Source organism: Saccopteryx leptura, chromosome 3, assembly GCF_036850995.1.
Source record: "Saccopteryx leptura isolate mSacLep1 chromosome 3, mSacLep1_pri_phased_curated, whole genome shotgun sequence".
Classification (NCBI taxonomy): domain Eukaryota; kingdom Metazoa; phylum Chordata; class Mammalia; order Chiroptera; family Emballonuridae; genus Saccopteryx; species Saccopteryx leptura.
The window spans coordinates 170,648,642-170,663,774 of record NC_089505.1 but is presented as its reverse complement, the minus strand read 5'-3'; the positions used below and the strand labels follow the sequence as shown (position 1 = coordinate 170,663,774).

The window sequence follows — 15,133 nt, the reverse complement described above, 5'->3', positions numbered from 1 at the left end:
TCTTCCAGTTTCTGTACTCCTACAAAAAAAGTCATGATTACACTAACAGAGCTCAAATGTTTAGCAGATGCCCAATCATCTTATCATATCCTAAAACCGTGGTGGGACGTCTTCTGGTATTACATCACCCTGGTCATGCTGCTGGTGGCAGTGCTGGCCGGAGCTCTCCAGCTTACGCAGAGCAGGGTTCTGTGCTGTCTTCCTTGTAAGGTGGAATTTGACAATCACTGCGCCGTGCCTTGGCACATCCTGAAAGCCAGTGCAAATGCATCCTCTGATCCTGGAACACCGCTTCCTCTCCCCCTCAGAATCCAGAATGACCTCCACCGACAGCAGTACTCCTACATCGATGCCGTCTGTTACGAAAAGCAGCTCCATTGGTTCGCGAAGTTTTTCCCCTACCTGGTGCTCTTGCACACGCTGATCTTTGCAGCCTGCAGCAACTTTTGGCTTCACTACCCCAGTACCAGCTCCAGGCTCGAACATTTTGTGGCCATCCTTCACAAGTGCTTCGATTCTCCGTGGACCACCCGCGCCCTGTCGGAAACGGTGGCCGAGCAGTCAGTGAGGCCCCTGACACTCTCCAAGTCCAAGGTTTTACTTTCATCCTCAGGGTGTTCAGCTGATGTTGATGCCAATAAGCAGGCATTGCCCTACCCACAGCCTGGCTTGGAGTCAGCTGGCATAGAAAGCCCAACTTCCAGTGTCCTGGACAAGAAGGAGGGCGAACAGGCCAAAGCCATCTTTGAAAAAGTGAAAAGGTTCCGTATGCACGTGGAACAGAAAGATATCATTTACAGAGTGTATCTGAAGCAGATAATAGTCAAAGTCATTTTGTTTGTCCTCATCATAACTTATGTTCCATATTTTTTAACCTATATCACTCTTGAAATTGACTGTTCAGTTGACGTGCAGGCTTTTACAGGATATAAGCGCTACCAGTGTGTCTACTCCTTGGCAGAAATTTTTAAGGTCCTGGCTTCGTTTTATGTCATTTTGGTTATACTTTATGGTCTCACCTCCTCCTACAGCTTGTGGTGGATGCTGAGGAGCTCCCTGAAGCAATATTCCTTCGAAGCATTGAGAGAAAAAAGCAACTACAGCGACATACCTGACGTCAAGAACGACTTTGCCTTCATCCTCCATCTGGCTGATCAGTACGATCCTCTGTATTCCAAACGCTTCTCCATCTTCCTGTCGGAGGTCAGTGAGAACAAACTGAAACAGATCAACCTCAATAACGAATGGACAGTCGACAAACTAAAAAGTAAGCTGGTGAAAAATTCCCAGGACAAGATAGAACTGCATCTTTTTATGCTAAAGGGTCTTCCAGACAATGTGTTCGAGCTTACTGAGATTGAAGTGCTCAGCCTGGAGCTGATTCCTGAGGTCAAGCTGCCCCCCGCAGTCTCCCAGCTGGTCAACCTCAAGGAACTCCACGTGTACCATTCGTCTCTGGTGGTAGACCATCCTGCCCTGGCCTTTCTAGAGGAAAATTTAAAAATTCTCCGCCTAAAATTTACTGAGATGGGGAAAATTCCCCGCTGGGTATTTCACCTGAAGAATCTCAAGGAACTTCATCTGTCGGGCTGTGTTCTACCTGAGCAGTTGAGTACTATGCAGTTGGAGGGCTTTCAGGACTTAAAAAACCTGAGGACCCTCTACTTGAAGAGCAGCCTGTCCCGGATCCCACAAGTCATTACAGACCTCCTGCCTTCCCTGCAGAAGCTGTCCCTCAATAACGAGGGAAGCAAACTGGTTGTACTGAACAACTTGAAAAAGATGGTCAATCTGAAAAGCCTAGAGCTAATCAGCTGTGACCTGGAACGCATTCCACACTCTATTTTCAGCCTGAACAATTTGCATGAGTTAGATCTAAAAGAAAATAACCTTAAAACTGTGGAAGAGATCATTAGCTTTCAGCATCTCCAGAACCTTTCCTGCTTAAAATTGTGGCACAATAACATTGCTTATATTCCTGCCCAAATTGGGGCATTATCTAATCTAGAGCAGCTGTCTTTGGACCATAATAATATTGAGAATCTACCCCTGCAGCTTTTTCTATGCACCAAACTACATTATTTGGATCTAAGCTATAACCACCTGACCTTCATTCCAGAAGAAATCCAATATTTGAGTAATTTGCAGTACTTTGCTGTGACCAACAACAATGTGAGTAAATCCATTCTTCCCTCTATTCAGCCAGTCTTTCGAATATCTGCTATTGCAGCATATAATGTAGGAAAAGAAAGAGGACATTGCCCTGGCCAGAGAGCTCCGTTGGTTAGAGCATCGTCCCAAAGTACAAAGGTTGCTGGTTCAATCCCTGGTCAGCGCACATACAGGGACTGATTGATGTTCCTGTCTCTCGTTCTCTCTCTCTCACTCTCTCTCTCCCCCCATTCCTCTCTTGCTAAAAACAATTTTTTAAAAAATAGACATTAACTCATACTAAGCATTCTCTGAGAACGGACTATCTACCACTTACTAGACATATGACCATGGACAAATTACCAAAACACTGCACAGCAGTTTTTAATCTAACTTACAAGTTGTCGTGGAGATTTTATGAAGAACAGTATAAGTACTTGGCACAGTTCCTGACACATAGTAGTTACTCAACATATATGTTCTCTTTATTCTCTTTTCCCATATTTTACATAAAGATCACAGTTGAAGTATTTTAAACTAATTAGTTATGGCAGAACTTAACTTTTCATTTTGGAAAGTTCTTAACTACTTACAAAGTTTCTCAAAACCTTTCAGCTTTCCAAATCTGTCATAGGAGCAGGAATTTTTGTTGAAACTACTGTGATCCTAAATTATTCCTAAATCTTTTCTATGATGCAATAAGAGAGATTTGAAATATACATGCATGTCTTGAAAGGCAATTCAGAATGAAAGGCCTAGTTCTATAATGCAACACTAAGGCTCCTTAGAAGCCTTTTCCAGCATCCATGCTTTAAAAATGAACCATAATTTGCAACAGTAAAGCCAACTAAGAAAAACTTAACATCTCTGAAACAAGAAAAAACAAAATGAATGAGTAGTTTCTTAGGTTAAAATGTGGAGGAGGAGGAAAAAGAAAAAAATTCAAGCTAGCCAAAAGTGATGGCAAAGTCCATATGTAAAGAAGAGAGGGCCCTGGCCGGTTGGCTCAGCGGTAGAGCGTCGGCCACGCGTGCAGGGGACCCGGGTTCGATTCCCGGCCAGGGCACACAGGAGAAGCGCCCATTTGCTTCTCCACCCCCCCCCCCTCCTTCCTCTCTGTCTCTCTCTTCCCCTCCCTCAGCCAAGGCTCCATTGGAGCAAAGATGGCCCGGGCGCTGGGGATGGCTCCTTGGCCTCTGCCCCAGACGCTAGAGTGGCTCTGATCGAGGCAGAGCGACCCCCCGGAGGGGCAGCATCGCCCCCTGGTGGGCAGAGCATTGCCCCTGGTGGGCGTGCCGGGTGGATCCCGGTCGGGCGCATGTGGGAGTCTGTCTGTCTCTCCCCGTTTCCAGCTTCAGAAAAATACAAAAAAAAAAAAAAAAAAAGAAAGAAAGAAATAAGAGAGAATCCTGTCAGAACTCAGGTCTGCTAGAAGATGAAAACCATCTTCCTCATTGCAAATGGGAACTGTTTTCTTTCTTCAACCCCACCCACAAATGTGTTATCTCCTAAGACTTTTTATACTAAATATTTTATAATTTATGTATCATGCTAAATTAAGCTATGAGCATGGCATGGGCTAATAAACACATTAATCACCAGGCATTAGTTTTGAAAACCATGGATTATTAGAGAAATACCAGAAAGTAAAGTAATGAGGACAAATTCCTGCTGATTTTTAGAATTCTTAGAGCTGAGGCATGTATAAAAGTCTAGAGCCCATTCTAAGATAAATGAGAACTCTTCAGGTCTTAAAGGATTTTGAGGTTTTAAAACTGTTTTAGGATTGATCTAGATTAGTAGTTCACATCAGAATTACCTGTAGGGCTCAGATTTCTGATTCAGTAGGTCTGGTGCAGGATCTGCAGTTTTAAAAAGCCCCAGAGGAAGTTGATATTGTTGGTTTTATAACCATACTTTGAAGACTATGGATCTAGGGATTTATCATTAGCGTCATTTAATTATGCAGTTGATTAATATTATATGTTGGTTACATTTGTATTTGTTAAATCTATACAAAATATAGTTGATTATTTTGAGTGGCATTGGTTTCACCAAGTTGTCATACATTTAAAACACTACATGAATTTTTGAAAGTCACAGCTGATTAAATTGTTAGTTGATCATGGATTATTTAAATGTATACGTTGGCTAATGTCTTTTCTAGTTTAATTAAACCTTAAGGCCATTGGTACTTTTGACATAAAGTTTTTTGATTTCTTCATCACGTCTGAAAGGAAGACTAATCTCAGACACAATCCTATCTTGGATAAGAGAGGATGCTTGGTAGCACATGAAATTTTTATGCTGAAGGTAGTTTATGGCCAAAGTAGAATGATATTTTTGGCTGGCTTATCTCAAAAGTCTTCTAAGTTGTTGCTAAGCACCTTCAGAGCTCAACACAACAACCAAATAGGTGAGGAACACTCTTCTCAGAATTGTAAAAAGACTTATTTAATAAAGATATGAAGAAACTGTTACTCACTTAGAAGATAGCAACCAGAATGATGAAAAGCAGCTCTCTGGTGGAACAGGTTAGGTTCATGATGCAAAGAATTGGGTAGAGAAGGGACAGAGAATAGTGCAAAAATTGGTCTTCAAAAATTTGGTATACTTAAATAGAAAAGAAAGCCTATTGAGAGTACCCATAAGTACCAGACAAAGGATAAGCAGGCGAAGTTTTCTCCTCTTCCCCAAAAAGCTGTCCAAAGATTGAATGAGCATTTAAGGAGGGAAAAGTGATTTTCTTATTAATAAACCTGGCCAGATATAGACTCTCAACCACTTGGTAAGAATGTTGTTAAAGGGAATCAGATATTCCAATATATAGGGATTTTACTAATTTCAAGGTTCCTTCCAACCTCGAGGTCCTCATGATTCTATAATGTAGACCAAAATTGTGATAAAATTAGAAAATAAAACACCAAATTGGATGCATAAATTTTTAGATATGCATATACTCAGAAATGTGGGTTGCTTCATCCATTTGGAAAGGAGGTTGCTAAAGATTCCAGAGAGAAGATGTTTTAAAGACTCTTCTAAAAACTTGAGCGGTGTATCAAATTCATCCATGGAGGCAAAAAATACTGTGGAGTTAAGCAGAAAAGACAGTTTTTTGAAAAGATGTTGGATAGCTCATGTTATCACTGAAAAAGCTGCAGAATTAAGCTTAGAAAACAAGCATAAATTCAGACAGATAGCAAAAAGGATCACAGCCAAAATCATAGCACAAAAGCAAAATGGTAGCGATACCCTGCTACTGACCAACACAGAGAACCAGTGCTGCCCCCGAGACCTTCATTCTGCTGCTACTACAGCCCCGGCCCCTTCCACAGATATGCTCTTGGTTTCTGCTTCTTTGTGACACTTGCCCCAAATCAAAGTCCAAGGCTAAGCACCTGATTAGCAGGGTTATGGATGCTCATATTAGAGCTGTAAGGCAGTTGGGAACGCAAGAAACGGGCATCAGCTCCTCTAGTGGGAAGTGGACTCTGCTTCCTACCGAGAGTTCCAGCAAAATAAGGTAGGGAATTCTCGAGTTATCAAAGCTATTGGGCAGTTCTCCGAATAACAGACATTTAATGAGAGGGCACTGCAGAGTTTCTTCCACAGGATAGTAATAAGTATTACCACAAAAGCATTAAACATTTCTTTCTATTATATTTTTGCAGCAGGCTACTTCAGAGCCTTTAAATGAATATGCATCATGCTTCTCCAAGAAGGACATATCGTGTGCAGCACTTGCCAAACTTACTTGATCAAGACACTCTTTTTCATAGTAACTCTTAAGAGGAGAGTTTTGTGGAACACATCCTGAGAACACTGAATGCAGAAAGTGTAAAAAGATAGAGGTCATGCACACAGGATTGTAACATGTATGCTCACTGTAGTAACAAGTGAAAACATTTAACGAGGTGGTCAGAATGAAGAGTGCCCTAATGTCTGCAAGTCAAGTTCATTTTTGATTCATTGAATAGCAGCTGTGGTGAGACTGGAGCTTGAAAGTTCTAGTTAGCTTGAACTGGTAGCTTCAAAAGAAGTCTCTGATTGCAGTGTATAGAAAGGTTGGGAGAGGACAGTCAAGAAACAAAACCCCATGGAAGGGTCAATCAATTATGATTCACAGTTAGGAATACAGATCTAAACCAAGAGACAGAGACTAACATCTGAAAGGAACACAGTGGCAGAGGTCAGCAAACTACAGCCTGGGAACCAAATCTACCCAGAGCCTGAGCTGAGAGTGCTTTTTCAATTTTTAAATGATTAGATGTAGAAAATTTTAAAAAAATAGTATTTTGCCACATAAAATTATATGAAATTCAAATTTCAGTGTACATGAATAAATTCCCTTGCTCTCATTAGTGGGCTTTTATTACAAAGTAAGTTATGTTCAATTGTTGTTATTCATTGTTGAGTTTCATCACTTAAAAATGTATGAAATTTTTTTTCTCTCGTGTTACATAAGCACCTACATAATTTCTGGGTTTGCCTCTTGGCCAACAAAACCTAAGTATTTGCTATCTGGCCACTGCTGTCATCCACTGTCCTCACTGTAGCCATACTGACTCGAAGGCTCAGAGTAACCAGAACTGAGGTCTGAAGCTTCCTAGTGATGAATCTGGGGTGGAGCCCAAGTGTTTCAACTCCTCCTCAGGAGCTCTTTCTACTACATTTTAGATGCATCAGTCCAAATGATACTCCATAGAAAGAGTGGTACATGGAAGACAGGAGAGGGAGACTCAGCATCCGTCTCTATCCCAGTGCCAGAGGGTAACTGGATTCTGATCCTATGGAAGGTGATGGGGGGGGGGGGGTTAATAACTTCACTCAAAGCTCAAAGACCAGTCCACTTTACACCTACGTCTTTTGACTTCTACGTGTCTGTGTTTCATGAATTTCCTTTATTCACTTCAAGACTTCTAGCCTGAAGGGGAATATGTGGAAATTCCTCATTATTTCACACATTAATGCAGAATAATGTGGAAGGTCATTTATGTGGCCGAGTTTGTTGTTGTTTTTGACATCATTGCTTAGAAATGGAAATATTCAGCTTTATTTCTTGACATGATTGGATTTTATATGTTTGGTTAGCATGTTCTGAGTGAAATAGCATGTGTCAATGGCCCCTGAAGTAAAGGCCCAGCATCTGGGAAACAATGGGGAATTTTATTATAAGTGTCCGTCATAGATACAGGAAGAGAATCATCCTCCTTTCAATGTTCTGGGGGCATCAGGACATTTTGTCAAAGATATTTGGTTGCCAAAGAATTCTAGGATATAGAGTGATATTGTAGCCATTAGTTTTTGTGGTTATTTTATTATTTATTATATGTATATATTACAGTTAATTCTATAAAACCATGCTGTTTATGAACTTTATCATCTTCCTGATCAAGTCTATAAATATTTCTTACAATTTTTTTAAAAGAAATCAGTACTCCACCAGGATAACTTTTTTCTTTCTGGTTCATGCATTATATAATCTAAGAAAGAGCATGCTAAATGAATTCAGTATAAATAAATGCTATACTAACAGTTTTTTTTATAAAATTGATTAGCCCAGGCAAAAAGTGTTTAATGTTCTTGTGAGTTTTGGCGCAAACTATTTTTTAAAGGTGTAAGTAGATTTTTCAGGGTAAGACTGCTGAGTTGAAAGGTCTTGAGTTTCTAACATTGCTCCCCAGGCTCCTTTAGCAAAATTGAATTCCAGAGGGTGAGTTAAGGTCTTGTGCTTTAGCGGGGTGCTGATGTTGAGAGAAAAAACCCTGAGATGGACACTTGGCACTCAGGAACTGCTTCTGCTGACCACAGCCCTTGACTCACTTTCACGACAGCAACACAGACATGTTGACAGCCGAGCCCTGGAGGCTCACTGCCCCTGCGTTGTGAACTCCTTCTCCTGTATCAGGGGCTAAAACCACAGAGTCAGAGATTTCAGAGAAGATTGGTGAGAACATGATAGTGCTGACAAGACAGGGAGAGTGTGGGCAGTGGCTTCAGGGTATTCAGCCACTGGGCAATCAATTAATGAAGCAAGGCTCTTGCTGGGCTCTGGACACAGACTGGAGGAGGGGAGCTGGGGGTGCCCCGATATACCTCTGGCCAGGGCTCTCTTCTGTGTAGCACCCATCACAGACTAATTATTAATACTTGAGTAATTGTTTAATATTTCTCTCTCTCATTAGACCAGCACTTCTCAAATAGGGGAACTTTGCCTCCCAGGAGACATTTGCCTGGAGATATTTTTGGTTGTCACCACTGGGGAAAGGGGAATGGCACTAGCATCTAGTGGGTGGAGGCCAGGGTTGCTGATAAACATCCTGCAACGCGCAGGGCACCCCACACAAAATCATCCTGTCCACATGACAGCAGAGCCAAGGTTGAGAAACTCTGCTTAGCCCTTTATGCCCAACTCCGAACGAAGCACAAAAGGAGACTCTCAGCACATGTTTACAAGTACAGATGGGCCAAGCCTTCTCCCTTTTCAGCCGGTTTGCCTGTCATTGCTAGGCACCAGCAGGCACTATCAACCTTGAGCACATTGCACAGGGCTGTTGTTTTCTCTACTTACATGTCACTGATCCTACTTCTGAGTTGCCGATGTCTCTGACTGAAGGGGTTACATTTCTTCTGTCTCATCTCTCACCCGTATTTCTATATTGAAATCTACATATGTATGGTGTTGGCCTTGCATTCTTGAGAAGGGAACAAAATAAAAGGGGTAGATCCTTTTTCGTTGCTTAAACCTAGTATTTCATTGTACAGTGCTGAGCTATATTGAATGCCTGTCTTAGCAATGGTGATCACTAGATTTCTTATCAAGGCTATCTAGTACTGAGTATAAGTGTGGGTGACGGAGGAGAGGGAAATTTCCAACATAATGAGCACTTTTGAACATGATAACATCATTCTTTAGTTTGTATAGAGAATGTGTATCCTTTCGAGGAGAGCATTCTGGGTGGCCCTGGAAGTTCCAGCAGAGAGAGAGCTAGCTCAGTGGGCGGCATCAGCCCATCAGCAGAACAGGTTGAGCTCCGGAGGGAGTGCTCCTTTCATCCCTGCTTGTTAGACACACTTCCTGAACCAAGAGCCAACGTTGTTTCCTAATAGCAAAGATGCCCTGTCCCCACCTGTACAAACATGGAGTAATACAGGGTGAGGTGTATACAGTCCAGCTCTGCCTGGCCAAACTCACCTCTGAGAGGCATGGTGAGAGTTAAGGGCACTGTGTACGCTCAGCTCTCCTCCGGATATCTTTCCTCCCAAAACCATCTTTTGTGTACACATAGTGGCTCCCTTAGAAATTCACATTGACCCTACCCACCAGTCAGGGATGCAGTTCAGTTGATGGCTCTAGGAGTTGATGTAATTGTAGGCTATTTATCATAATTAAAGTTATTTCTCTGTGTTACATGACTTAATCCAGGGGTCGGGAAACTTTTTGGCTGAGAGAGCCATGAACGCCACATATTTTAAAATGTAATTCCGTGAGAGCCATACAACGACCCATGTACATTACGCATTATCTAATAAAAATTTGGTGTTGTCCCGGAGGACAGCTGTGATTGGCTCCAGCCACCCGCAACCATGAACATGAGCGGTAGGAAATGAATGGATTGTAATACATGAGAATGTTTTATATTTTTAACATTATTTTTTTTATTAAAGATTTGTCTGCGAGCCAGATGCAGCCATCAAAAGAGCCACATCTGGCTCACGAGCCATAGGTTCCCGACCCCTGACTTAATCGAACCAGCAAGAGAGCTGGAAAAGTGAAAAAAATGCTCAAGTATATATGTAGAGGACAGTGAAATGTACATGTGTATATTGTATCCTCTTGTCGCTGCTTCTGTCGACTTTTTTTTAACAGAATGAAGTTCGGTCTGAACTGTGAAACCCTAAGGAAGTAGCTTCATGTCTGTTCTCAGAATGCTGCTCATTACATAAGACAGTGAAGTGAACTCTGTACGAGGACTCTTGAGAGCAATTTATTTCTGATCCAGGACTCAAGGATCATTGCGATTCTCCTGAGTCACTGGTTTATTTTTTATCTTAAGGATAATGTGTATGTCACTGATTAGGTTTTCTTTGAGACTTGCTTATTAGAATGTTTAGAGACAAATTTGTTGCTCACCCTTATATATATAACAAGGATTTGAAGTTAATGGTAGCTTCAGTTGTGGTATGTCTTTGTTTTTCCTTTGTATTTTCCATCTACTTCAAATCTGTCATCATTGTTATAATGTAAACATCCAGAAATGTTTTTGGAAAATGATAGAGGTATACGTAAGTAAATGTATTACGGCAGGCCATCAAAACTGGTTTTACCAGCTTCTTTTTTTCCCTTTCTAGATTGAGATGCTACCCGATGGGCTGTTTCAGTGCAAAAAGCTGCAGTGTTTACTTCTGGGGAAAAATAGCCTGATGAGTTTGTCCCCTCTTGTGGGTGAGCTGTCGAACCTTATTCATCTGGAGCTCATTGGGAATTACCTGGAAACACTTCCTCCTGAACTAGAAGGATGTCAGTCCCTAAAACGGAGCTGTCTGATTGTTGAGGAGAATTTGCTCAACACTCTTCCTCTCCCTGTAGCAGAACGTTTGCAGACATGCTTAGATAAATGTTGACCGAAAAGAGAAAATAATTTTCAAAAGTGTGCATCAGGGCTTTAAATAAGAACTATAAAGATAAACTAACCTATAAAGATAAACGGGGTGTGGGGGGGTAATAATTATGACTAACTATAACCAAATGTCTTATTTAAAGCAACTCAGTGTCTAGCTCTAAATTAAACCAGTAAAAGTGTTAACACAGAACTGAGTTTTGTAAACTATTCATCTTTTACTGATTGACTTGTAAGAAATACACATTAAGAGTGGAATGGGGGACATGAAACTATTGAATCTCTACCTTGCAATTATTATTACCTTGAAGATTAGATGTTCTTTCTGCTTCCTTCCCAGTCCCCATTACTTATTTGCACGCTTGTTTTAACTGACTTCCTGTTTGTCACCTAGACCATAAACTATTCAATATAAATTTCCTTGATGTACACTCAGCACTGTCTTTGATTTATGTTCTTAATTATTTTTAGGCAGGGTGCCTTATGCTTGGCAAAATTCCTTCTTGGCTTTTTGCTTCCTGTCCCAGCTTATGTTGAGTCTTCCTTCATCTGGTTTTCTCTTAACAATGATCAACCCTGAGAAAGTACTGGCTTTTGACCTTTGCACAGAGCAGGGGTAGGGTGCTCAGGACACATCACCCTTGGGACATCCTAAAAATTAATGTGTTCTATAAAATGTCTTCTTCTGTATCATCGAAGCCTTTTTTATTTGCTAGTAAGCTTTTATATTAAATGTAAAACAAATATTTTTACTGTGTAATCTTGGATTCAAAATCTGTGGAAATAATTTTTGTAAGGTACAGAGAACATGCATTTTTCTGAGAATTTACTTTTAGTATACTTGGTTTGGGCAGCTTATGATTCCCATATTTGTATGCATTCTCCAAAATGTTTTTGTGCTCTGCAACTAATTACTCTTGAATAAAAAAAGCCTTGTGTTTCATGCCCTAAAATATTTAGGGGTTTCCTTATAAGAGGACAGCCACATCGTCTGCCTCTCTCTCCCCCTGTTGTTGTGCTATTGTACGGGTACAATTCTTACTACTTCAAAAACTATTATGGAGGGAAGAGGTAGAGATTTCCATCTTTAAAACTGACTTCAAAATACTTTGTAAAAAGTAAAAGTTGAAGCAAAATACTTTACCTTCTATTGTACTTCATCTGCATATTCTATAGATATTATAATGCAAAATACTCAGCCTCTATTCAGTGTTTAAGATGAGTTCTCAAAGCTCACAAAGAAATAGATCCATTTGACTGGAATTCATCTCATGCTTTTGTTTTAACTTTTTAGGAATACATTTTGCTTTTTTATAGAGAGCTTTTGTGTTTGGCCTTTTATCATGAATATTGTAAAATGAAAATCAACTGACTCATTTTGGGGAAATGTACGTTTTTAATAGGTTTTTGTCTAATGGGCTAGGCATTATGATGCCATCTCATTTTGGATGTAACTATGAAGTCATCTATTAACTGCATCTAGACAAAACTGGAACACTGTGGGTAAAGAGTGATATGTGCTCTTTTTCTTGCTTGGCCCATTCCAAAAAGATGAAAGTGAATCTTTATAACAAAATACAGCTTCCCCCACCTGCCACACACCCCTGGACAAAATCTCAGAGAAAAGAATTATTTGTGTCAAATGAAATTTGAATAATATTAGCTATTTAAAAAAAAAACACTAAAGGCTGCCTAAACCTTATCATTTATTCTGAATGAAAAGGAATGGTGTAAAAATGTAATTCTTACCAAAACTTGCCTTTAGTCAGAACATTCAAGTTCTCAGGGATCCAGGCATAATTGATGAAACTTTCTTCTAGAACTTCAGAAAACATTCTAACTATATCTAAGGTTTTTTGTTATTTCATTTTTTTTAATGTGAGTTGATCATTCTAATGTTACACAATAGAATTGTCATGTGTATTGATTCCAGTGATAGGATTATTTATCTTCAGTTTTGGATGTGAACATGATACGTAGAGAGTTATTTAAATGTTCTTGGAACTTAAATGTTTTTGGACAAATAATTAGCCATAATTTGTATGAAAAATTTTACCCTCTTTTCTGAAGAAGAGTTTTCAAAACAAATTTTAGATCACTACCATTTCCCTGACAAACTAGAAGTTCTCCATGGGTAGTCACTGTTTTTGTTCACGTGCAAAAACCATTAGCTAGATCTTCCTCATCACCTTCTTAAATTTCTAGAAGCAAGTTCCTATCAGGATCAATAACGAATATTGTAAGCTTCTTTCCAAACACAAGGGTAGTAACTGGTTCAAACTCTGCTCATGATGAGAAAGTTTTTAGATTTATTTTTTCAGTCTTACAAGTGTTTAGGTAGCTTTTGAAATGACAGCACTGATGCAATGAACGCTGAGACCAAGACTTGCGATACGGAACGTGTTAGATGCCGTCTTTACTGGATCATTGGAGCAGATCATTTTATAAGTATTCATATTCATGTAAGAGGATTTTAAATGAAGAAAATGAAATCTGCTCACTTACAATTATGAGACTTTAGTTAGCATTTGATTTCCAAGAATGTGCAGTGCATTTTCCAACAAATAAATGTGGGTGTTATTCATAACAAAATTGATGGTTTATGCTAGCAATGGTTCATTTTATTTACATGCACACACATAGGTGCACACACAGACACAGATGAACTTGCACACATGTGGAGACACACACATACACCCTTATGTATGCAAAATGTAACTTACTAGTTTTGGATATGTTTAGTATTTTTCCTAAGGTTGCAAGAGGCTATAGGTTAATGCTAGGATATTAATTCCTTTTTTATTCATTACTTGTAATTATGGAGTGTTCTATTCTCCTAGTTATATTTAAAAGAAAACTGAACACTCAACCTTAGCCTGAGAGCCTAAGCAGTTTTGAGCATTTCTGTTAAGGTGTAATTTGTAATTTTCTTTTCCTAACTAACCTACATCAGGGTACACCTATGTAGCACATAGGTACTGTGTTTCATTCTTTGTCTTCAGTCTTAATTTTCCCCCCAGTTGTCACTATATTTCACTGTCACTTAACAAATGTTTGCATGAAACAGGGTAAATAGAAATCCTCAAAATCTCAGCACTTTGGCGTACATACTACAATTGGTATGCTTCGGTGAGCTGCAGTGAGTTATTTGCATAACATTGTTTGATAGTGAAAATATGTGTTTTTGTTCTTCAAGTGTTTCATGATTTGAATTTTGTATGTTTAATTAAAACACTGCATACTGATGAGTATAGAAACTATTAAAATAATCAAACAACCATTCTGTGGATTTATATCTTTATTTCCTTGTATTTTCAATAAAATGCTCTTATCTTTATTTCCTTGTATTTTCAATAAAATGCTCTTTCCATCTTTGTTCTCTTAACCATTGTCCTATCCACATAAGGTATTTTGTTACCTCTCTCCACTCACCCATCCCTTTAGATTTGTTCAGCACTCATACAGTACCAATACAGTTGTGCTAGAGACCTTGCAGGGACACTTGAGCCTGTATGTATTTGGGGGAAGTCAGAGCCTATAATTCTGCCTAATTAGGTAGTTCTATTCTACCCATCCCTGAAGTATGAGAGCTGATCCAACTGTTGCTCATCCCTCCCAAAAGCATAAGAATATAACTATAAGTCTGTTTTCAGGAACTGTATATTGCATCAGAATCTGTGTTTATTGTTTTCTAGAAACGAGGAAGGCTGGCGGGGGGGGGGGGGGGTTATTCTGTATCCTGGTTTGAATTATGAAGACATTATATACATGCAACTGTTGCAAAACACCCTCATCTTCAGCGGGATATGAACGCTGTAATAGCACAGAAAACTGCAGTCCTATTTAATTGCGTTCTTCCTGTTTCTGGTCCATCAGGTCAGTATCCACCGGGAACTGTCTACTAAGTACCTTTGGTAATGGACTATATTCTTTTAAGCTTTTTTATTTTTTACATGAACAATTTCATCAACACTAAATAAAACATTAACATAGAAAATGTAAGTCAAAGTACTGAGTTGAGATGGCTTTCAGTTGAACTTAATTCATATTTAAGTTTTGCATTTGACTTGCATAATACACTACTGCTGAGAAAAACAATTATGAATGCCTCCTGCATGTTATATATTATCTCTAACAGAGATGGTGCAATTTAAAAAATACAGAAGGCATAGAATTAGAATGGATGTGTCTGTGCATATATGTGTTGTGTATAATCCTAAATATTTATGTTTAAATATTTTTGAAATTCTTCAAATGTTTCACTCTCAGTGAAATAATGAGCCAATAATAGAGACATTTCTTACTAGCTTCACAGTGAAGGCTAGCATCGCTTATTTTATCGTCACATTCTCTAAAACATA

The 15,133-nt window shown here is 39.4% G+C and overlaps 1 protein-coding gene and 1 non-coding gene across 7 annotated transcripts in view; both read left to right on the top strand.

Annotated features, from left to right (window-relative positions):
* LRRC8B (leucine rich repeat containing 8 VRAC subunit B) overlaps positions 1–14,052 on the top strand; it is an 82,660-nt gene extending 68,608 nt beyond the window's left edge. For 5 of the 6 annotated variants that reach the window (XM_066376844.1, XM_066376839.1, XM_066376840.1 and 2 more), the window contains 2 exons: positions 9–2,172; positions 10,504–14,052. In XM_066376844.1, coding sequence (XP_066232941.1) covers positions 34–2,172; positions 10,504–10,776 — 2,412 coding nt within the window. In that variant the 5' untranslated portion in view covers positions 9–33 and the 3' untranslated portion in view covers positions 10,777–14,052. The remainder of the gene's footprint in view (positions 1–8; positions 2,173–10,503) is intronic. The other variant, XR_010750286.1, reaches the window with a different exon arrangement.
* On the top strand, positions 3,142–3,217 carry TRNAA-CGC (transfer RNA alanine (anticodon CGC)). The gene has a single exon. It is a non-coding gene; the product is annotated as a tRNA-Ala (tRNA).
* Positions 14,053–15,133: the final 1,081 nt, after the last annotated feature.